At 41.3% G+C, this 23,051-nt stretch overlaps 1 protein-coding gene across 1 annotated transcript; it reads left to right on the top strand.

Moving 5' to 3' along the window:
* Window positions 1–2,346: 2,346 nt before the first annotated feature.
* On the top strand, window positions 2,347–17,373 carry LOC128211975 (beta-1,4-galactosyltransferase 7-like). The gene is made up of 7 exons (XM_052917170.1): window positions 2,347–2,494; window positions 3,434–3,898; window positions 4,648–4,873; window positions 5,875–5,958; window positions 6,541–6,588; window positions 9,578–9,682; window positions 12,239–17,373. The coding sequence occupies exons 2-7, from the start codon at window positions 3,483–3,485 to the stop codon at window positions 12,455–12,457; spliced, it is 1,098 nt and encodes a 365-aa protein (XP_052773130.1). The 5' UTR covers window positions 2,347–2,494; window positions 3,434–3,482; the 3' UTR covers window positions 12,458–17,373.
* The last annotated feature ends 5,678 nt before the right edge of the window (window positions 17,374–23,051 follow it).

The raw sequence follows: 23,051 nt of genomic DNA, 5'->3' as shown, positions 1-23,051 counted from the left end.
GCCCAAACGCTGGTGTCTGACATTTATTCTAAAATCAAGTATCAACCCTAAATAACGCTAATGTGGATCACTGGCACCGGATTTTCAAACTCAAACATTTTTTTAAAAAATCAAAAAAAATCTTATAATTGCTTAATAAAAATTATAATACCGAATATGTAAAAAAATATTGAAAAATATTTTTTTTCAAATATGCACTTTGTACTGTATAATATATTAGTATATTATACAGTACAAAGTGCATATTTGAAAAAAAATTATTTTTCAATATCTTTCCAAAATTGAGACTTATTCCTGTAATATCATATCTCCCTACTTCTAGTAATTTTCCATGTACATATGTATCAAACTTGAGCAAGATGCAGTCGAGAGCAAACTTTTGATCAAATTTTATCAATATTGGATCAAACATGTAATCATAATCGGGCAGTCCGTGGTCTGGGCAGGGCCGATCGAGACACTGCAGTGCAAAACAGTGCAGAACAATTAGGGCTGGTCAGGTGAGGTGCGTATTAGTGTAGAATTGGGCTGATTTGGTGCAGATAACAAAGTGTATGACTGGGCAGATGTGGTTCAGATAAATAAATGTATGTGTGTGCAGATAAGGTGCAGATTAATATGTGTATGATCGGTCAGATGTGGTTCACATCAGTGCAGGTTTGGGTAGGTTTAGACGTGATGCAGATGGGAGTAGGATTGGGCAGATGTGGTGCAGATGGGTGTAGGATTGGGCAGATGTGGTGCAGATGGGTGTGGGACTGGGCAGATGTGGTGCAGATGGGTGTGGGATTGGGCAGATGTGGTGCAGATGGGCGTGGGATTGGGCAGATTTGGTGCAGGTGGGTGTGGGATTGGGCAGATGTGGTGCAGATGGGTGTAGGACTGGGCAGATGTGGTGCAGATGGGTGTGGGATTGGGCAGATGTGGTGCAGATGGGTGTAGTACTGGGCAGATGTGGTGCAGATGGGTGTTGGAGTGGACAGAGGTGATGCAGATGGGTGAAGGACTTGGCAGATGTTGTGCAGATGGGTGTATGAATGGGCAGACGTGATGCACATGGGTGTATGATTGGGCAGATGTGGTGCAAATGGGTGTAGGACAGGGCAAATTTGGTGCACATGGGTGTAGGATAAGGCAGACGTGGTACAGATGGGTGTAGGACTGGGCAGATGTGTTGCACATGGGTGTGGAACAGGGCATATATGTGGTGCACATGGGTGTAGGGTAAGGCAGACGTGGTTCAGATGGGTGTAGGACATGGCAGCTGTGGTGCAGATGGATGTAGGGCAGGGTAGCTGTGGTGCAGGTGGGTGTAGAACAGGGCAGATGTTGTACACATGGGTGTAGAAAAGGGCAGATGTGGTACACATGGGTATAGGGTAAGGCAGACGTTGTGCAGATGGATGTAGAACTGGGGTTATGTTTTGCAGATGGGTGTAGGACCGGGCAGATGTGGTGCAGATGGATGTAGGATTGGGCAGATGTGGTGCGGATGGGGGTAGGACAAGGTAGTGGAAGCCTAAATGTGGCGGTTTAGTGTGATGTAAACAAGACAGTGGTAAGGACACAAAGGGTTGATGCGGGCAGAGAAGATCGTATGGTCTTATTTTGTGAGCTGTGATAGGGCAGATTGGTCTGAGGGTCGTGTAAACATGATTGGGGCTGTCCGATTTGGGACAGGACAGTGCGTGATATATTGAGTTAGATCATGACAATGCTGAAAAAGGGAAGTGCAGACATGGACGAATTGAACCAATTAAACTCAAGATGTCAAGAGGAGTTAGGATCGATGCGAAACAAACAAGGGTAGCACATGAACTTCGGTTGGTGGAATTACCCAAAACCCGAAAACCCGTAAACCCCTTAAATGTTCATAAATATATACAATAGAGTATGCGAGGTGGTTTGTACGCCGGGGTTTAATACTTCATTGTGTTCGTGGGTTTGTATGTCGTGGTTGTGGGTTCACAGCTCCGTTCATATTTGGTCAGCCCACCCCTGTCTTGCACCGTTCAGCCCCTATTAAGTCGTGCAACCATCTCACTATTATATTCTTGAGTCTGCCAATGCGTGTAACTTATCGTGACCTGAAGAAGGTTCATACCGATATACATAATACATATGTTGCCTTTACTGCAAGGTCTGTACACACCCGATTCTATCCTAAAGACAACCAACTGGTTAATAGAGCCCTTTTTTCATAATGCGATAGAATCTGTCCTGATGCCTTTCATCACAACTATACAGCTCTGATTCTTGTTAGGGGAAATCACTGCGTATGTTATACGCAGCTTTACAATTGACTGTTTCTCCTGCTTTCTTTAACCATTGAGTGCTGTTGTAGAGTGCTGTGGCAACGTAAAATACATTTTAAGATGCAGTTGACACATAATTTTCACAAACAAAGAAAGAGGTCTGAAATATAAAGAAGCATATTCAACCTGGACATCCACACTGATCGAATTTGACAACTGAATACCTGAGTATTAAAGAGGTAAGTAACATACCACTAATTCGGACGTTTGTTTCGGATGTTGACGAGAATAATTTGTGTACTAAGTTGTTCCATTTGCATACAACATAATTTTCATTTTAAAAAAAAACCTTAAGATAATGAAAAAAATCTAGATATTTAAAAAAAAATATATCCCTTGTGTAATTTGATGTCTAATAACTTGAATATGTTGACTCTAAATTGAAGAAATTAAGGGACTCGTCACTTGCTTATGATTTTGTAAATTGCCCTTATTTTTTGTATGATGAAATAAAAAGTAGCAGACCATAAAAAGTGGTTAGATGCCAAAAGCTGGAACCCTTCAGCAAATGTAGATATTTTCTCAAATTATGTCTATGAAGACCACAATTTTCATTAGTGTTAATAACGGTATAATTGTTTCATTGTTATATGATTGGTTGATTGACATTATCATTGGATGTAATTCCCCTATTTGAATTTCTAAAGGGTAAAAAAAAGGATGTCCCTTGGGTGCAGGGGCATTTGGCAGGGATTTTACCAGCAGTTTGTACCCGCAGGTCGGGGATTTTACCTGGTATTGGCTGGACCAAAAGTCAAAGTCCCCGCTTTTCCCTGGACCGTGGTTACAATTCACTAGTGCATTATGTCATTGTGCATGCCAAATTAAGAACAAGTTTCTGTTGTTCTGTCAAACTGACATGATCACAAGATCCATACTTGTTAGCATAAAATATTGCTTTAATGATATTTTACATTATTATTATGTTATTCTGTTTCATTAAGTGATATATACCAGATACTTAAATTACCATGAACACATTTACTGCCAAAGCCAAATCTGAAATACAAATTTATCCTTGTACCAATGCTAACTTAATACTTATCGCTGTTCTTTTTCAGAGCTAATAATTATGTGGACTTCTGTTATTGCTAATAATATGCCATGTGTATTTGCAGGTCCCTGTGCTCCAAAGACAGTCCAAGATAGAAAATATACTCATGTCTAATGGCCAGGAAGATATCTCTACTGAAATGTCTCCTTGTGGTGGGAATGCTGTACCTCATTACTCTGACAATGATGCTGTTTTGGTGCAGCCCCACTACCCTTCTACCTACCAAAATAGATGACGAACATCACAGTGTTTTAGAGAGACTTATCGTGCCAAATCTGACAGATGTTGTTGATTATCTAATAAAAAATCAGTCATTAGTTTTAGAGAGTTATCTATTAAAGAACAAGGAAAATATATCACTGGAAAAAAATGATAATCAAAACTGGGGGCCACACAAACTTGCCATCATAGTGCCTTTCAGGGAAAGATTTGAAGAGTTGATGGAATTTGCTCCATATTTACACCAGTATTTATTAAAACAACATGTGAGGCATGAAATCTATGTCATCAATCAAATCGATACATTAAGGTATGTTAGAAGGATATATACTGAATATCTTACCAGGGTTCTCAATAACTTTGGACTGAACTATCCTTAAAAGAAATATTTCTGACCAGGTTTTTTTTTTTTGGACAATATTTGGGAAAAAAATGTGATTCTCACACTAAAAAACCAATTTGAACTGTCCATTTTGGCTGCCATTGAGAACCCTTTCTCATTACACATTGATTTTAAGGCCATACCAATTTATGTTTTATTTGATGGAGTATTAATTACATGGAAAAGTATTCTTGATTTTGCCTGCTGCTGTTTTAAAAACTAAATTTATGAGAAAATATTATTATTATTTTGACAACTTACTCCAACTTTTTTTCGGCCCAAATCATTTGAACAAACTGTTATTTGTTGTGGCCAAATCAGCATCAGGACCAACCAATGTTGCTAATGTTTTAGTGCCAAAGGGAATGTAAGTAGACAATATTTAAAACAATGAAATGTACAGCATATGAAATCGAAATCATATTTTTTTAGGTAATTTTTCACTCCGCCTTTAATCAATAATTCTAACTATGTCTTAAAATTTATGGACTGATGGACAATGAGCAATAGAAACACATGCATAATTTCTCATACAAAAAAATGCACAAAATGATGATCATGCAAACAACTAGCTTAAAAGCAAGAAAACAATAACTTGTTCTATTTCTGTGTGCAGTTATTGAGTTCTTGCACTAGGTTGACATAGTCATAGTTAAATTTCTTCTATTTGTTTTTAGGTTTAATCGTGGCTCGCTAATCAATATAGGGGCATTGGAGAGTAGCCTCGATTGTGATTACATAGCTATGCATGATGTGGACCTTCTGCCGGTCAGTGAGGAACTGGACTACTCTTTCCCCGGTAATGGCCCTTACCACATCGCGTCACCGGAGTTACATCCCCTGTATCATTACCCAACATTTATTGGCGGTATCCTGCTCATCACCAAAAAACATTTTTCTCAGGTATGTTTAATATATCTGATGCCATTTGATGGCTGAATAAGTTACTTATTTTCTCTGGGAATATTGCAAATATGAATGGGAAAGTAAAATTGAATATGATTTGCAGATTATTTTAAGGCTTTCTAAAGTCTTAAGATTTCAGTACTATTGTTTGCAAACACACTTAGTGAAATGTCTATGTCAATCAGTGAAACAATGCATGTACATATAACAATTGTTCACCTTATTATGAATAAAATGCCCAAATTAAAATAGTCTGGACAGGTTTGCAGTCACTGCACCATGTTGCGGTTGTGCCTGTTGTAGACTGTCAATCAGTTATGTAACACATGCAAATATCTCGGAATTTAGTTTCACTGCAGTCCGTTAGTTAGAATTAAGTGCTTTTACACGCCCATTACTTTTGGTTTTTCCGAAACTTGACCTGTTCAGCCGGCAATCAGATTTGGGGTGAAGTTAATGCCATGATTTTTCGACCCTTTAAAACTGTTTAAGGTTATTTTCATTTGCAAACAGTAGAATAAGAAAGATATTTTCACTCACTGAGATTTTAAATAAAATGTGGTAAATGATCACATAATGAGTCAAACTCCACACAGCAGTTGTAGTCACTGCCCTCATGATGATCAACATCACATGACATCATTAAAAAATTTAATCTTTTTTTCATTTGATTTCTTTTTTGCTTTAAAATAATCATTATAAAGAAATATCTTTAATATAAATAATGCATAGATATGTGTAAAGAACCCATTTTTCAAATTCATTTTTTTCAAATCCCGAGATTGTTGTACGTAGTGACACGTCACAAGATCTTCTATGATTGTCAAGGAAGATCACTGTGTGGGAGATTGTTAATGAATATATACAAGTAAATGAAGAACATGTACTTTGTTTAATAAACTTGGTAATGACTGATTTAGCGCATTAAGAACATTTAAAAAAATAATTTACCATGATTGAATGTCGCCCATAATCATTCAAAACATTGTTACTTTCAGGTAAATGGTATGTCAAATCGATATTATGGCTGGGGACGGGAGGACGATGAATTTTATGTGAGGTTAAAGAAGGGTGGACTATTGGTGAGTTCTGGAATGCTACGGTACTCTAACACTGATTTACGCTGTAGGTCATTCTAGATGTTAGATATTGGTGGTTTTCCTTAAAGAAAAGCAAAGTTCATGGTATATGTTTGTTTTTCTGTTCTTGTTACTACATGTACATATATCTGAAAGTATTTGTGCATGAATTGTATAATGGAATTCATTCATTTCCCTAATACCACTATAACACAATCCCTAACTTTTTTGTCAAATTCACAATGCAAAACCCTGTCCTTTTTAAAACCTTACTATAACCCTTTAATTCAATCGAAGAACAATGTAACTAATTAGATTATGTGATATAAATAAAAAACCTTAATCATGAATGTCAGCCATGTATAACCATAGGTTGACTTAAGTTGCATATTGAAAACCACCAGGTTAGGTTGTTGTTGTTTTAATTTTAAATCTGATAATAAAACATTGATAAATTTCTTCATTAATAATGCAGTGACATCTATCACATTTAAAAAAAGGTTTGAAAGTTATTGTCAAATATGTTAAAAAATATCAATTGTCAAAATTTATCAAATGTAAAAATGTTTTCTTTCTGTTTTATAGGTGACGAAGTCAAAAATTGTAAATGGCACAGCAGAAAACTACCTTGAGGTTTGTATTCAGAAATTTGTTTATAATCATTGAATCTGGTATTTTTTAATGTCCACATGAAATATTGAACAAACTTTATGAGCACCATTTAAATCCATCAACACTTTCAGAATGATACCCACGAAAAGGTTGAAATGTCATTTAATTTTATAAATGTTCTAGCACTTGTGAAACCTCTACATGCCATTAAACTTTAATTTCACCTAAAGATCAATGATCAGAGTAGTTTGCAAAGTTTTTTCTCAAATTTAAAGCTGCACTCTTACCGATTGAACGTTTTGACAACTTTTTAAATTTTTGTCTTGGAACGAGCCATTTTTTTGGAAAATCCATGGAAACCAATCATAAAAGACTGCGGACAAAAAATTAGATCGCATATTTTTATATTTTAAGTTAAAAAATTTGGTTTTATGGATTTTTCTTAAACTGTTAGTAATGGTTTAAGTCATGAAACATTAATTTTCGAACGGAAATATGAAAAACTATGATCTGATTTTTTGTCAGCAATCTTATATCACTGGTTTGAAGATGTTTACCTAAAAATTTGCACTTACCAAGATAAAAAAATTAAATGTTGTAAAAACAGTAAATCTGTGAGAGTGCAGCTTTAATAAGAAATTTTTATTCTGAAACTTCTTTAAATGGAAAAATAGAAAATGCTTGAACATTCTAAACAAATCCTGATAAACACATTCTTTGAATCGGGGTTATCAACCTTACATTACATCATTGTCGAACACTGCAGGTACACTACTGCGTTATGCTTTGTTGTGTACTGTGGGAGATTTGGCCTAGAAAATCTTGTAATCATGAATGACTAATGAGGCAGTTTCATTGGTTCCATAAGATACCAGATGCTTTCCCATTGAAAAATATTCTGGTTAACAGGGATTGAACCGGGTCCCACCGCCTTTTCAGTACAACAATGTCAGCAGTCAAGACCACTCAGTCATGTAGGCTACTGACTCTTAAGAGTTTTAAAGAATATTTAATTGTAACATGCTAATTCATTGGAAGAAAAGTTGTCTCCCCTGCCTCATGCATATTCATTATCACGAGGTTTTGTCAGTCAATTGTCCCTGGGTATTTATGAAGTATAACGGAATTCAGTACCATGGTTGCAGACGATGACAATACATATACATGTATCACTCGTGTCAGGAAAACACAGTCATTTAATATAATACTATCTGTTTATCAATCTCTTTCATATCAGGTTTGGTTTTGGTTACATCCTTTCGAAAAACAGATAGAGTGGGTGGGCTTTTTTTATTTTTTATTAGGCAGTAAACATCATTGTAATATTGGAGAATGGTGTTAAAGTAATCTCTGTATAAAGCATAAAAGGTTTTAAACTACATATTAAAACACGCACTTAAATTTGTGTTTATTTGTTGTTTATTTTGTTGTTTTTTACCAACTGACAATAAAAACGGTAGGATCGGCACCTCTTTTGTAGGTAGGGTCGGCACCTCTATTGTAGGTAGGGTCGGCACCTCTTTTGTAGGTAGGGTCGGCACCTCTTTGTAGGTAGGGTCGGCACCTCTTTTGTAGGTAGGGTCGGCACCTCTTTTGTAGGTAGGATCAGCACCTCTTTTGTAAGTCGGCACTTCTTTCGTAGGTAGGATCGGCACCTCTTTTGTAGGTAGGGTCGACACCTCTTTTGTAGGTAGGGTCGACACCTCTTTTGTAGGTAGGATCAGCACCTCTTTTGTAGGTAGGGTCGGCACCTCTTTTGTAGGTAGGGTCGGCACCTCTTTTGTAGGTAGGGTCGGCACCTCTTTTGTAGGTAGGATCGGCACATCTTTTGTAGGTAGGGTCGGCACCTCTTTGTAGGTAGGGTCGACACCTCTTTTGTAGGTAGGATCAGCACCTCTTTTGTAGGTAGGGTCGGCACCTCTTTTGTAGGTAGGGTCGGCACCTCTTTTGTAGGTAGGGTCGGCACCTCTTTTGTAGGTAGGATCGGCACATCTTTTGTAGGTAGGGTCGGCACCTCTTTGTAGGTAGGGTCGACACCTCTTTTGTAGGTAGGATCAGCACCTCTTTTGTAGGTAGGGTCGGCACCTCTTTTGTAGGTAGGGTCGGCACCTCTTTTGTAGGTAGGGTCGGCACCTCTTTGTAGGTAGGGTCGACACCTCTTTTGTAGGTAGGATCAGCACCTCTTTTGTAGGTAGGGTCGGCACCTCTTTTGTAGGTAGGGTCGGCACCTCTTTTGTAGGTAGGGTCGGCACCTCTTTGTAGGTAGGGTCGGCACCTCTTTTGTAGGTATGGTCAGCACCTCTTTTGTAGGTAGGGTCCGGTAACCCAAACATAATGTATTTTTTCTAGGCCTAATGTATATTTTTTGTAAGTGTTATATCATTGATCATTGCACAGCATGCTGTTTTGCGGAATGTTACATGTACATTGTAATGGAGCTTGAGATTAAAATAATGTTTAATATTCTGATCAGTTCTTCTATCTGTTTGTATATTGAAATTTTTTAAGAACATTTAAAGTATCCAACACTACCTATTTATTCTTAACAAGTGACGAATCCTACCTCCTCAGACTGATAATCTATCAACACTATTTTTCACATGTATATCAAATTAAATCGTGAATATATTTTGATATTTAAAGGGACTGTTTCGCATTTTATATTGTAAGATGTAATAAAGGAGTTAATTTTGTATAAAATGTGAAGAACATGCTTGTTTTAATGATAAAACATCATCAAATTAGACCTCTATTGTGTATAATTATATACAAAATAAAACAGAAATTGCTCTTTTTTGCTCTAAAGCATGCCTAACGTTATCACTATGTCCTATGGTTTATAGATTTGTGACGTAGAATTTTTTACAAAATTTGTCTCTAATGAGTATCGGCCAGTTGCTTCTTGGTGTAACTTTATAAAATCAAGAAGAATTACTTATTTATTTCAACAATATTTAGCAATATTGTTGCAGAATGAATCTCTTTAAAGAAAGCTATTGTTAAATTTTAGATTCGCAGACCAAAAAACATTTCAACTGGCAGGAAAACCTTTCGTCACATCCACGATAGAGTGAAGAGAGTACGAGATAGTGCAAACCTATTTAACCAAAAAGAGGTAAGTCATATAAATGGCGCACAAATGTCAAATGAGTTAAAGCTGAAAAAGCATTACTTATTTTAATTTTTTTGCAAGAACCTATATTTTCACCTTCATTTAAATTAATTATAAGTACCAGTATATTTAGGGTTATTCTATATAAACATACAAACGACCTGTCGAAGGCAAAATAAGGAAGTCTTATACGGGTCGGTTCCTTTTTAGGTTCTTATTAATACAAAAAACTAAAGGGGTTACAGTTTTTGAAAGTGCCTTCCTGGGTGGCTTGTATGTTAAAATGACTGAGCGGTTAGGATTGAACCCCAATAGAACTTTCTTCGATTTTAGTACTGGTAAATTATCACCAGGCAGTGCTAAATTGTTCTTAATCAAACATACATAGCAGATTAAAAAACATCCTGAACATTCGTTTGTCGCTTAAAAGCTCTTTAAAGCTTATCTTACATGAACATCATTGCCATGTGAAGCAAATCAAACCTCTTACAAAAAGATGTAAGTTTCTTTTAACATTCCATTTTGTTCTACTCTTTGGAAGGCCATTTCATTTTTTGAAATTGAGTTCAAAATGAGGTAAATGTTTAACCTCAAATGGGAATCAGTTCTGATCATCAATTTTGAAATATTAATTCTTAATGACAATACATAGTGATTCTTTGGGTAATGCCTTTAAGTAAAAGTTAAAGTTAGATGACATGAAGTAACATTTTGATGATTAAAAAAGTGTAGTGAATGAGCCCTTCTTAATCATAAAAATATTAATTCCGGTCATCTAACTGCCTTAAAGTTTTACCTCCTTGGCTGATACATTGTAAATGCAAATCTGATGCAGGGAGTGGCTGTAGGTGGACCTTTTAACACCTGTGAAACACTTAATGATTCAGTCTAATACTTAGTGATTGCCTGTCTGCAGTTTTATTGGCTGAAAATGTAGGCCACTCTCCCCCTGATATAGATCAAACCCTCAACCTCTTGGTGTGAAGTGAACACCTATACCACAAGGCCACTTTCTCTATAGGGAGCCCAGGAGTTTGAGAAAGAAACAACTAATCCTGAGATGAAATACTTTAGTTATGTCTCCCCCTCTCTGGGGGAGACATATTGTTTTTGCCCTGTCCGTCAGTCCGGTAGTCCGGTAGTCCGTCAGTCCGTCAGTCCGTCAGTCCGTCCGTACGTCACACTTCGTTTCCGATCGATAACTGGAAAACCGCATGACCTAGGATCACCAAACTTGGTAGGGAGGTTGGTCATGAGGTGTAGAAGATCCCTATTGTTTTTGGGGTCACTAGGTCAAAGGTCAAGGTCGCGGCGACCCCCAATGTAAAAAACATTTCCGCTCAATATCTTGACAATGGTTTGACCTAGGTTCACCAAACTTGGTAGGGAGGTTGGTCATGAGGTGTAGAAGATCCCTATTGCTTTTGGGGTCACTAGGTCAAAGGTCAAGGTCGCGGCGACCCCCAATGTAAAAAACATTTCCGCTCAATATCTTGAGAATGGTTTGACCTAGGTTCACCAAACTTGGTAGGGAGGTTGGTCGTGAGGTGTAGAGGATCCCTATTGTTTTTGGGGTCACTAGGTCAAAGGTCAAGGTCGCGGCGACCCCCAATGTAAAAAACATTTCCGCTCAATATCTTGAGAATGGTTTGACCTAGGTTCACCAAACTTGGTAGGGAGGTTGGTCGTGAGGTGTAGAGGATCCCTATTGTTTTTGGGGTCACTAGGTCAAAGGTCAAGGTCGCGGCGACCCCCAATGTAAAAAACATTTCCGCTCAATATCTTGAGAATGGTTTGACCTAGGTTCACCAAACTTGGTAGGGAGGTTGGTCGTGAGGTGTAGAGGATCCCTATTGTTTTTGGGGTCACTAGGTCAAAGGTCAAGGTCGCGGCGACCCCCAATATAAAAAACATTTCTGCTCAAAATCTTGAGAACGGTTTGACCTAGGTTCACCAAACTTGGTAGGGAGGTTGGTCATGAGGTGTAGAAGATCCCTATTGTTTTTGGGGTCACTAGGTCAAAGGTCAAGGTCGCGGCGACCCCCAATGTAAAAAACATTTCCGCTCAATATCTTGAGAATGGTTTGACCTAGGTTCACCAAACTTGGTAGGGAGGTTGATCATGAGGTTTAGAAAACTCCTATATTTTGGGGGGTCACAAGGTCAAAGGTCAACGTCGCTGTGACCTCTAATGTAAAAAAATATTTCCGTGCAATATCAGGAGAATGCTTTGATCTAGGTTCACCAAACTTTGAAGTGAGGTTGGTCATGATGTCTAGTTGATTTTGCAATCAGTTGGTCAAAGGTCAAGGTCACTGACCTTGAGGTGAAGAACCGGTTTCTGCTCAATAACTCAAGAACGTTTACACCCAGGAACTTCATACTTGGTATGCCAGTTAGTCATGACTAGTTGATGGCCCCTATTGATTTTGGGATCCATCATTGATTATTTCTCACCTACGACCACACAATGGGGGAGACATGCGCTTTTTCAAAAAAGCAATCTCTAGTTAAATTACTGTATATACCTATTTTCCTCATTTCTTACTTCTTTTTCAGCAAACCAATAGAATGGATCGAGAAACAGGTGTGCACACAGTCAAATATGAGGTCAAGGCTCGTAACTCCCTCTCCATTAACAGAGCACCTGTCACGTTGTTGGAGGTCAAACTATCATGTGACTTCCTCAGGACCCCCTGGTGCCTGAAAAAAGAGGATCACCACTTACTGGACACTGTTGTGACACCACCTAAATCCGGCATGAAGCGACAAGGATAATTCATGAATCTCAACTGATCAATGATTTGTCTGTACATTTTTTTTAAATTATGAACAAGGGCTCAAAAAGAAGGGTAAAAGAGAGATTCTTTATTTAAAGGAACAAAACATTAAAGATGCACTCTTACTCCCAAATGAGCAGTACCAATATTAATACAATTGTTTTAATTTACCGAAACCGATGAATAAATATCCGAAACAATGGTTCTTATAAAGGATACCGTGTTTAATTTGAAAGAAAGGTGCAGAAAACATAGTATTACTACTTGATAAGACGATAGTTGATCACTGTTAATCTTTTAGGACCTGCCAGTCATGTAATATTTGTGCAATTTCAGCTGTTAAATACACGGTTACAATCTTGTTGCCAGTAATAAATATTTTCCATAGATGCAATATTTAGTAAATATGAGTCTCGCTTAGTAGTCAAATGATATAAATATAATAATGCATTATAATTGATTAGGGTTTTTTTGTGCGTCTATCTATATTTTGTACCTATCTAGTCACATAGAACCTTCCAGATTTATAAACAGTATATTGTTTTTGCAGTTCTACAAAATTTGATTTTAAGCAAAGCTGAGCTAGGAAAAGTAACTTCAGCTGAATAGCTTTTCTAAAGTGTGCATTTTATGAAGATGATAGTGGTCTAGTGGTTTAGGTGTCTGCCTGTGATCTCAGCTGAGAGGTTGTGGGATTGATCCCAACCAAAGATAGTTTCTCATGGCCTATGGAAAATGACACTAGGCCCAAATATCAAAAAATACTTAAGTCAAATCTCAATTTCAGTCTCAACTCAATTTACCCCATAGCAACAAAAGTTATTAAAAATCATATATGTTTTTACACCTTTTAAATGCACATTCTATCAAAGAATGTGTTGATTAATGCCTTAAAATGGTCAAGATTCTAAGAGAAAAATATTCTACAGCCAAAAATGTGTTCGAGTACAGTTCACTGTTTTTGTAACAATTACTTAAGTATATATTTTGCTCTTGAATAAGTTTTCTCTAAAATATTGACAAATCTTTTTATCATCAAATTCTGTGAGAAAATATTTTTTCAATAAGTATAAAAACATGCAAGATTTTGAATCAATCTATGTTTTCATGTGGTAAATTGAACTGAGATTGAGAATTGACTTGAGTATTTTTGTGATATTGGGGCCTGTACTGGTTTCTACCCAGGAAACAGACTCAAAATGGATTCATAATGTCTCCACATTTGACCTTGATATTAATTGGTTTACCGATAAGCTAACTAAAATGGCATTGTAGTAACAGTTGTGGGTAAGTCTGGCAGGGGTTGTAAAACATAAGCTCAGGAATAATCCTGAAAATCAGGATTGAGAGAATTTAACTCTAGACTATTGTATAGTTTTTAAGATTGCTTTTTTTTTTGCTCAGACATTTGTATCAAAAATGGGAAGTACCACTGTACCTTGAAATGAATATAAATGACTTTGTTAACAATTTCAAAATGGGTCTAAGCCCCTGCCGTGGGCATAAATCCCTCATACTCAAACAGACCTCAGGCTGTTTTTAGGATTGGCAATAATCAGGTATTAAAACCCCTGATATTGATGTATGCATGTTAATTATGAATAAGAGTTTAAAAAGGGTCAGATCTAAATAAGGTATCTAAATAAGGGTTTAAGCTCGGTTTTAAAAAGGGTATCCAATTCTATGGAAGAAAAGGGCACATTGTTTCCGGCTTAAGTTTGGTGAGTTTTCACAATATGAATTTCACAGAAAATGTTAAGAATTGTGCTTAAAATTTAGTATTTTTAGGTTTGGACTGCCAAATATGTTAAGTTTGTTTGAATTCATAATCCCATCTCAAAACAAAAGAAACATTATTATCTTAAGCATTTAAGTGTAAGAAGGGTGCACATGCTTGTCCATATTTTGGGTGGAAGGGTGCCACCAAAAACATACAGGTCGTAGCAACCTTACATTACTCACTATCTAAAACTCTACAACATGTTGACTAAACACACCCAACTCCGATCTCCAAGCACACTGTCGATGCAAGGGGGTCATATTGAATGTATACCAAAACATGTTATTTGAGCTTGATAAGCAAATGGACTTAACCCCAGATGGTACAATTGCAAATTAAAAATAAAATTGTCAAATACTTACGTAAAATTGACATCATTGTATACAACACATTGAATCTTACTTACAGATGTATCATAACGCTTGCGACACATGCATATTTCGCAGTTTTTGCGTAGTTTTCCAATTCAAAATTTACTAGCTTTGTCTGCCACGTAAATCCAAGTAAATTTAAAATTAGCATTGGTACATTTACCTGTACTCATACAAATATGATTTAAACTGGAAAACATAGATGCCCTATATTAAACGGGGAAACACAGACGAAACAGCAACATCGTTGTTGTGTTTATTACTTTAGCCATGTAAGGTGATGCATCCTCGGCCTCCTACTAAAACGCATTGACAATTCTAGGCTTGTTTTGAAGAAGTACGGTATTTGCCGATTTTTGGACCATCTGGTGTCTAGCCCCTTTAATGTGCTACTTTTTCTGATACTTCTGTTTCTATTTTTAGCATTTATGTCTACGAATCTTAAATGTGATTTTTTAATAAAATGCTGACACGGATAGCTAAAAATGCGTGTATAAATTATCTTCCATTATTTTTCACATTGTGAGGGTTCGTTTATTTGCATCTATTTTTTCTTTGTCACTTCCATATACATGTTGATAGTCTAATCATCTAGTAGTTCTTACAAATGTTGGTGCTGGTTGCCATTGTTTGGAAAGGTTCTTGCGTTGTCAAATGATAAGTGTTCTGTTTAAAACCACCCATTAGTCAAAAAAATGTTTTCAGTTGAATTTCATTGTCATCCTCAATTTGTATTATTATTTTTGCTATAGTGTCAAAATAGATTTTAGATTTAGATTGTGCAATTATTTATTTTTATGCATTTGTTTTGAGAGTTTGTTTTGTTCATTGTTTTGAGCATTAATTATACTCTCGACAAACGAAAGTTTGAGGGGGTATATTGGAGTCACCCTGTGGTTGGACAGTCTGTTGGTCTGTTGCATTTTTTCTTGAGCAGGGCATAACTTTAAGACTACTGGATGGAATTTATTAGACTTCATACAATAGTAAAGTATTAAAAGTAATGAGAGGAAGTGCAGTGTACCAGATAAATAACTCAGCTAATTACAGAGTTATTGCCCTTTGTTATGGTAAAGCACAATGAGAGGAAGTGCAGTGTACAAAAACCATAACTTTATTTCAGCTAATTACAGAGTTATTGCCCTTTGCTACCTTTTCTTGTCTGGAGCATATTTTGAAAACTTTTGGATGGAATTCAAATAAGCTTCATACAATAGTAAAGCACAATGATAAGAAGTGTACAAAAACAATAACTCTATTTCAGCTAATCAAGAGTTATTGCCCTTTGCTACCTTTTTTGTCTGGAGCATAACTTGAAAACTACTGGATGGAATTAAATTTAACTTCATACAATGGTAACATAAAATGAGAGGAAGTGCAGTGTACAAGAACTATAACTCTATTTCAGCTAATCAAAGAGTAATTGCCCTTTGTTACTTTTTCTTGTTAGCAGCATAACTTCTTAATTACTTACTGGATTTTAATGAAACAACACACATTGGTTAAGCATGATAATTGAATATGCAGTGCACAATAATCTCATACATGCTATATATGTAGCCCTGTATCAAAGAAATAGTTTGTCATTCCTGTGTCCAGTCAGAATTCAGGGGTATTTGTCACTCCTGTGACAGCTTTTGTTTTTCACTACCTTATGTTCTTTAATTGTCTAGAAAAAGTTAGATATTCGAAATGCATGAAATGCATTCATTGTTATGAAAATATATTGCTAGTTGTAGAATGTCGAGCATCTGCCAAAGCTGTTAGTGCATAATAATATAAACCGACATTGTATGTTTTGGCCAGTCTGTTTGTTTACATTTACAAATATAGTAATAAATAACGGGTTACATTTAGCCTTTTCAACATTTCTTATTAACTTACTTCCTGATATTGAAAAGTGTCGATAAAATAGGGAATTTTGTTTTAACGTTTGTTCATTTTACCTTGTGGAACATAAACGTACATTAGAAATTTGACAGCCCTCATTTCAATGTTGATAACACCACAATTATAAACATTAATTAGTATACTTAACCCTCTTAAATGGTGTAGTGGATGCGGTCCCTACCCCAGGCCTAGCATACCTGGGTTACAATCCTGCCGTAGTCATTGTCATTGTTAAAATGCTATATACTCATGGGCATTTTTACCTTAATGTATTTGTTATTAAACTCTCAAACTGTATAAAACCCTCTTAAATGGTGCAGTGGTTATGGTCCCCAACCGCAACCCAGAGCACCCGGGTTAGAATCCCTTTGAAGGAGGCATACTTCTAATTTGGTATATAACCTATCTTCCATTGCACAGTGGATGTGGTGCCCGATCACAACCCCAGAGCACCCGGGTTAGAATCCCACTGAAGGAGGCATACTTTAATTTTCTAATCTTCCTTTTAATCATTATATTAATATAATCAATTTTATTCATCCCTTATCATGTCTTTTTCTCAAATTGTTTAGAAAAGCTTTATATTTGATAACTTAAAAACTGTAGTAAATTGGACCTTAATGCTGATAACTTGTGATATTATTATTTTTTTCTAACAAAAACCTGTAGAGTTGTACAATTACTGATAGTGATAGGTTTCAAATAAAATATACACTGATACTATTTAAACTGTTAATGGTGTTTTTATGATACAAACCAATGGTAAATTTAAAAAGAAAACGTATGGCTTTAATTATGCTATTGTGTATGGAGAACATTTGTATGCCATTTACTTTAATGCAAAGCAATTACATGAAATAAAACCCTAACCAAACAAACAAAATCATTGTTACTTATTTTTTCTGACTTGTACAGATCTGACAATGCGTGCATCAAGCATACCATGGACTCTCGTGTTTGAAAGGATTTTAATCATGTGTATTCTGTGATTGATGGGTACAAAATGGTAAGTCATCATCAAAAGTTGAAATGGGTGATATTTTGCTTGTTGGTAATCGAAATTTGACAGACAATGGACATATCGTTCAGAACTTTGTTTAAGTTAACAATGTATGTTTACAGCATCGCTGTTAACTTCTAAATTTGAACAATTTTATGTAAACAACCATAGCTGAACCAGTTGTCTAAATATTTTAGAAAATTAGTACCGAAGTACACACGTGTGTCCATAAAACTTTCAGAGTATTAAAGATTTAAAAGTTAACAACGACCCAGTTTACAACGTTGTTAACATAAACAATGTTCTGGACAATCAGCCAATACACAATACCGGTAGCTGTTAATGTGTTTTTTATGATACATGTCAATAGTAAATTCGATCAAACGTATGTCTTCAATTATGCTACTGTGCATTGAGAGCATCTTGTATGCATTTTACTTTTATGCAAGGCATTTACATGAATTAAAACAGATACAAGGATTGTAGCATTTTTTTCCCGGCTTGTACATATCTGCTTATGCGAATTCAGAATACTGCCATGATTTTCAAATTTCGCGGGTGTCTACTGCCACTCATAAGGTCCGCCTACTGCCACTCACAAGGTCCGCCTACTGCCACTCACAAGGTCCGCCTACTGCCACTCACAAGGTCCGCCTACTGCCACACACAAGGTCCGCCTACTGCCACTCACAAGGTCCGCCTACTGCCACTCACAAGGTCCGCCTACTGCCACTCACAAGGTCCGCCTACTGCCACTCACAAGATCCACCTACTGCCACTCACAAGGTCCGCCTACTGTCACTGAACAGGTCCGCCTACTGCCACTCATAAGGTCCACCTACTGCCACTCACAAGGTCCGCCTACTGCCACTCACAAGGTCCGCCTACTGCCACTCACAAGGTCCGCCTACTGCCACTCACAAGGTCCGCCTACTGCCACTCATAAGGTCGTAACAAGGTCCGCCTACTGCCACTCACAAGGTCCGCCTACTGCCAGTCACAAGGTCCGCCTACTCCAGTCACAAGGTCCGCCTACTGCCACACACAAGGTCCGCCTACTGCCACTTACAAGGTCCGCCTACTGCCACTCACAAGGTCCGCCTACTGCCACTTACAAGGTCCGCCTACTGCCACTTACAAGATCCACCTACTGCCACTCACAAGGTCCGCTTACTGCCACTCACAAGGTCCGCCTACTGCCACTCACAAGGTCCGCCTACTGCCACTCACAAGGTCCGCCTACTGCCACTCACAAGGTCCGCCTACTACCACTCACAAGGTCCACCTACTGCCTACTGCCACTCACAAGGTCCGCCTACTGCCACTCACAAGGTCCGCCTAGTGCAACTCACAGGGTCCGTCTACTGCCACTCACAAGGTCCGCCTACTGCCACTCACAAGGTCCACCTACTGCCACTCACAAGGTCCACCTACTGCCACTCACAAGGTCCGCCTACTGCAACTCACAAGGTCCGCCTTCTGCCACACACAAGGTCCGCCTACTGCCACTCACAAGGTCCGCCTACTGCCACTCACAAGGTCCGCCTACTGCCACTCACAAGGTCCGCCTACTGCCACTCACAAGGTCCGCCTACTGCCACTCACAAGGTCCGCCTACTGCCACTCACAAGGTCCGCCTACTGCCTACTGCCACTCACAAGGTCCGCCTACTGCCACTCACAAGGTCCGCCTACTGCCACTCACAAGGTCCGCCTACTGCCACTCACAAGGTCCGCCTACTGCCACTCACAAGGTCCGCCTACTGCCACTCACAAGGTCCGCCTACTGCCACTCACAAGGTCCGTCTACTGCCACTCACAAGGTCCGCCTACTGCCACTCACATGGTCCGCCTACTGCCACTCACAAGGTCCACCTACTGCCACTCCCAAGGTCCGCCTACTGCCACTCACAATGTCCGCCTACTGCCACTCACAAGGTCCACCTACTGCCACTCACAAGGTCCGCCTACTGCAACTCACAAGGTCCGCCTTCTGCCACACACAAGGTCCGCCTACTGCCACTCACAAGGTCCGCCTACTACCACTCACAAGGTCCACCTACTGCCTACTGCCACTCACAAGGTCCGCCTACTGCCACTCACAAGGTCCGCCTACTGCAACTCACAGGGTCCGTCTACTGCCACTCACAAGGTCCGCCTACTGCCACTCACAAGGTCCACCTACTGCCACTCACAAGGTCCACCTACTGCCACTCACAAGGTCCGCCTACTGCAACTCACAAGGTCCGCCTTCTGCCACACACAAGGTCCACCTACTGCCACTCCCAAGGTCCGCCTACTGCCACACACAAGGTCCGCCTACTGCCACTCACAAGGTCCGCCTACTGCCACTCACAAGGTCCGCCTACTGCCACTTACAAGGTCCGCCTACTGCCACTCACAAGATCCACCTACTGCCACTCACAAGGTCCGCTTACTGCCACTCACAAGGTCCGCCTACTGCCACTCACAAGGTCCGTCTACTGCCACTCACAAGGTCCGCCTACTGCCACTCACAAGGTCCGCCTACTACCACTCACAAGGTCCACCTACTGCCTACTGCCACTCACAAGGTCCGCCTACTGCCACTCACAAGGTCCGCCTAGTGCAACTCACAGGGTCCGTCTACTGCCACTCACAAGGTCCGCCTACTGCCACTCACAAGGTCCACCTACTGCCACTCACAAGGTCCACCTACTGCCACTCACAAGGTCCGCCTACTGCAACTCACAAGGTCCGCCTTCTGCCACACACAAGGTCCGCCTACTGCCACTCACAAGGTCCGCCTACTGCCACTCACAAGGTCCGCCTACTGCCACTCACAAGGTCCGCCTACTGCCACTCACAAGGTCCGCCTACTGCCACTCACAAGGTCCGCCTACTGCCACTCACAAGGTCCGCCTACTGCCTACTGCCACTCACAAGGTCCGCCTACTGCCACTCACAAGGTCCGCCTACTGCCACTCACAAGGTCCGCCTACTGCCACTCACAAGGTCCGCCTACTGCCACTCACAAGGTCCGCCTACTGCCACTCACAAGGTCCGCCTACTGCCACTCACAAGGGCCGTCTACTGCCACTCACAAGGTCCGCCTACTGCCACTCACATGGTCCGCCTACTGCCACTCACAAGGTCCACCTACTGCCACTCCCAAGGTCCGCCTACTGCCACTCACAAGGTCCGCCTACTGCCACTCACAAGGTCCACCTACTGCCACTCACAAGGTCCGCCTACTGCAACTCACAAGGTCCGCCTTCTGCCACACACAAGGTCCGCCTACTGCAACTCACAAGGTCCGCCTACTACCACTCACAAGGTCCACCTACTGCCTACTGCCACTCACAAGGTCCGCCTACTGCCACTCACAAGGTCCGCCTACTGCAACTCACAGGGTCCGTCTACTGCCACTCACAAGGTCCGCCTACTGCCACTCACAAGGTCCGCCTACTGCCACTCACAAGGTCCGCCTACTGCCACTCACAAGGTCCGCCTACTGCAACTCACAAGGTCCGCCTTCTGCCACACACAAGGTCCGCCTACTGCCACTCACAAGGTCCGCCTACTGCCACTCACAAGGTCCGCCTACTGCCACTCACAAGGTCCGCCTACTGCCACTCACAAGGTCCGCCTACTGCCACTCACAAGGTCCGCCTACTGCCACTCACAAGGTCCGCCTACTGCCTACTGCCACTCACAAGGTCCGCCTACTGCCACTCACAAGGTCCGCCTACTGCCACTCACAGGGTCCGCCTACTGCCACTCACAAGGTCCGCCTACTGCCACTCACAAGGTCCGCCTACTGCCACTCACAAGGTCCGCCTACTGCCTTCTGCCACTCACAAGGTCCGCCTACTGCCACTCACAAGGTCCGCCTACTGCCACTCACAAGGTCCGCCTACTGCCACTCACAAGGTCCGCCTACTGCCACTCACAAGGTCCGCCTACTGCCACTCACAATGTCCGCCTACTGCCACTCACAAGGTCCGCCTACTGCCACTCACAAGGTCCGCCTACTGCCACTCACAAGGTCCGCCTACTGCCACTCACAAGGTCCACCTACTGCCACTCACAAGGTCCGCCTACTGCCACTCACAATGTCCGCCTACTGCCACTCACAAGGTCCACCTACTGCCACTCACAAGGTCCGCCTACTGCAACTCACAAGGTCCGCCTTCTGCCACTCACAAGGTCCGCCTACTGCCACTCACAAGGTCCGCCTACTACCACTCACAAGGTCCACCTACTGCCTACTGCCACTCACAAGGTCCGCCTACTGCAACTCACAGGGTCCGCCTACTGCCACTCACAAGGTCCGCCTACTGCCACTCACAAGGTCCACCTACTGCCACTCACAAGGTCCACCTACTGCCACTCACAAGGTCCGCCTACTGCCACTCACAAGGTCCGCCTACTGCCACACACAAGGTCCGCCTACTGCCACTCACAAGGTCCGCCTACTGCCACTCACAAGGTCCGCCTACTGCCACTCACAAGGTCCGCCTACTGCCACTCACAAGGTCCGCCTACTGCCACTCACAAGGTCCGCCTACTGCCACTCACAAGGTCCGCCTACTGCCTACTGCCACTCACAAGGTCCGCCTACTGCCACTCACAAGGTCCGCCTACTGCCACTCACAAGGTCCGCCTACTGCCACTCACAAGGTCCGCCTACTGCCACTCACAAGGTCCGCCTACTGCCACTCACAAGGTCCGCCTACTGCCTTCTGCCACTCACAAGGTCCGCCTACTGCCACTCACAAGGTCCGCCTACTGCCACTCACAGGGTCCGCCTACTGCCACTCACAAGGTCCGCCTACTGCCACTCACAAGGTCCGCCTACTGCCACTCACAATGTCCGCCTACTGCCACTCACAAGGTCCGTCTACTGCCACTCACAAGGTCCGCCTACTGCCACTCACATGGTCCGCCTACTGCCACTCACAAGGTCCACCTACTGCCACTCCCAAGGTCCGCCTACTGCCACTCACAATGTCCGCCTACTGCCACTCACAAGGTCCACCTACTGCCACTCACAAGGTCCGCCTACTGCAACTCACAAGGTCCGCCTTCTGCCACACACAAGGTCCGCCTACTGCCACTCACAAGGTCCGCCTACTACCACTCACAAGGTCCACCTACTGCCTACTGCCACTCACAAGGTCCGCCTACTGCAACTCACAGGGTCCGTCTACTGCCACTCACAAGGTCCGCCTACTGCCACTCACAAGGTCCACCTACTGCCACTCACAAGGTCCACCTACTGCCACTCACAAGGTCCGCCTACTGCAACTCACAAGGTCCGCCTTCTGCCACACACAAGGTCCGCCTACTGCCACTCACAAGGTCCGCCTACTGCCACTCACAAGGTCCGCCTACTGCCACTCACAAGGTCCGCCTACTGCCACTCACAAGGTCCGCCTACTGCCACTCACAAGGTCCGCCTACTGCCACTCACAAGGTCCGCCTACTGCCTACTGCCACTCACAAGGTCCGCCTACTGCCACTCACAAGGTCCGCCTACTGCCACTCACAGGGTCCGCCTACTGCCACTC

Source organism: Mya arenaria, chromosome 12 (genome assembly GCF_026914265.1).
Source record: "Mya arenaria isolate MELC-2E11 chromosome 12, ASM2691426v1".
Lineage (NCBI taxonomy): Eukaryota > Metazoa > Mollusca > Bivalvia > Myida > Myidae > Mya > Mya arenaria.
This window is presented reverse-complemented; position numbering and strand designations above follow the sequence as displayed.

Bases quoted from the DNA above. Each gene is read 5' to 3' on its own strand.
- LOC128211975 (XM_052917170.1), top strand. From the start codon at position 3,483: ATGGCCAGGAAGATATCTCTACTGAAATGTCTCCTTGTGGTGGGAATG. The intron at 4,874-5,874 runs GTATGTTTAATA...TGTTACTTTCAG, and splicing joins CCAAAAAACATTTTTCTCAG to GTAAATGGTATGTCAAATCG. The intron at 5,959-6,540 runs GTGAGTTCTGGA...TCTGTTTTATAG, and splicing joins TAAAGAAGGGTGGACTATTG to GTGACGAAGTCAAAAATTGT.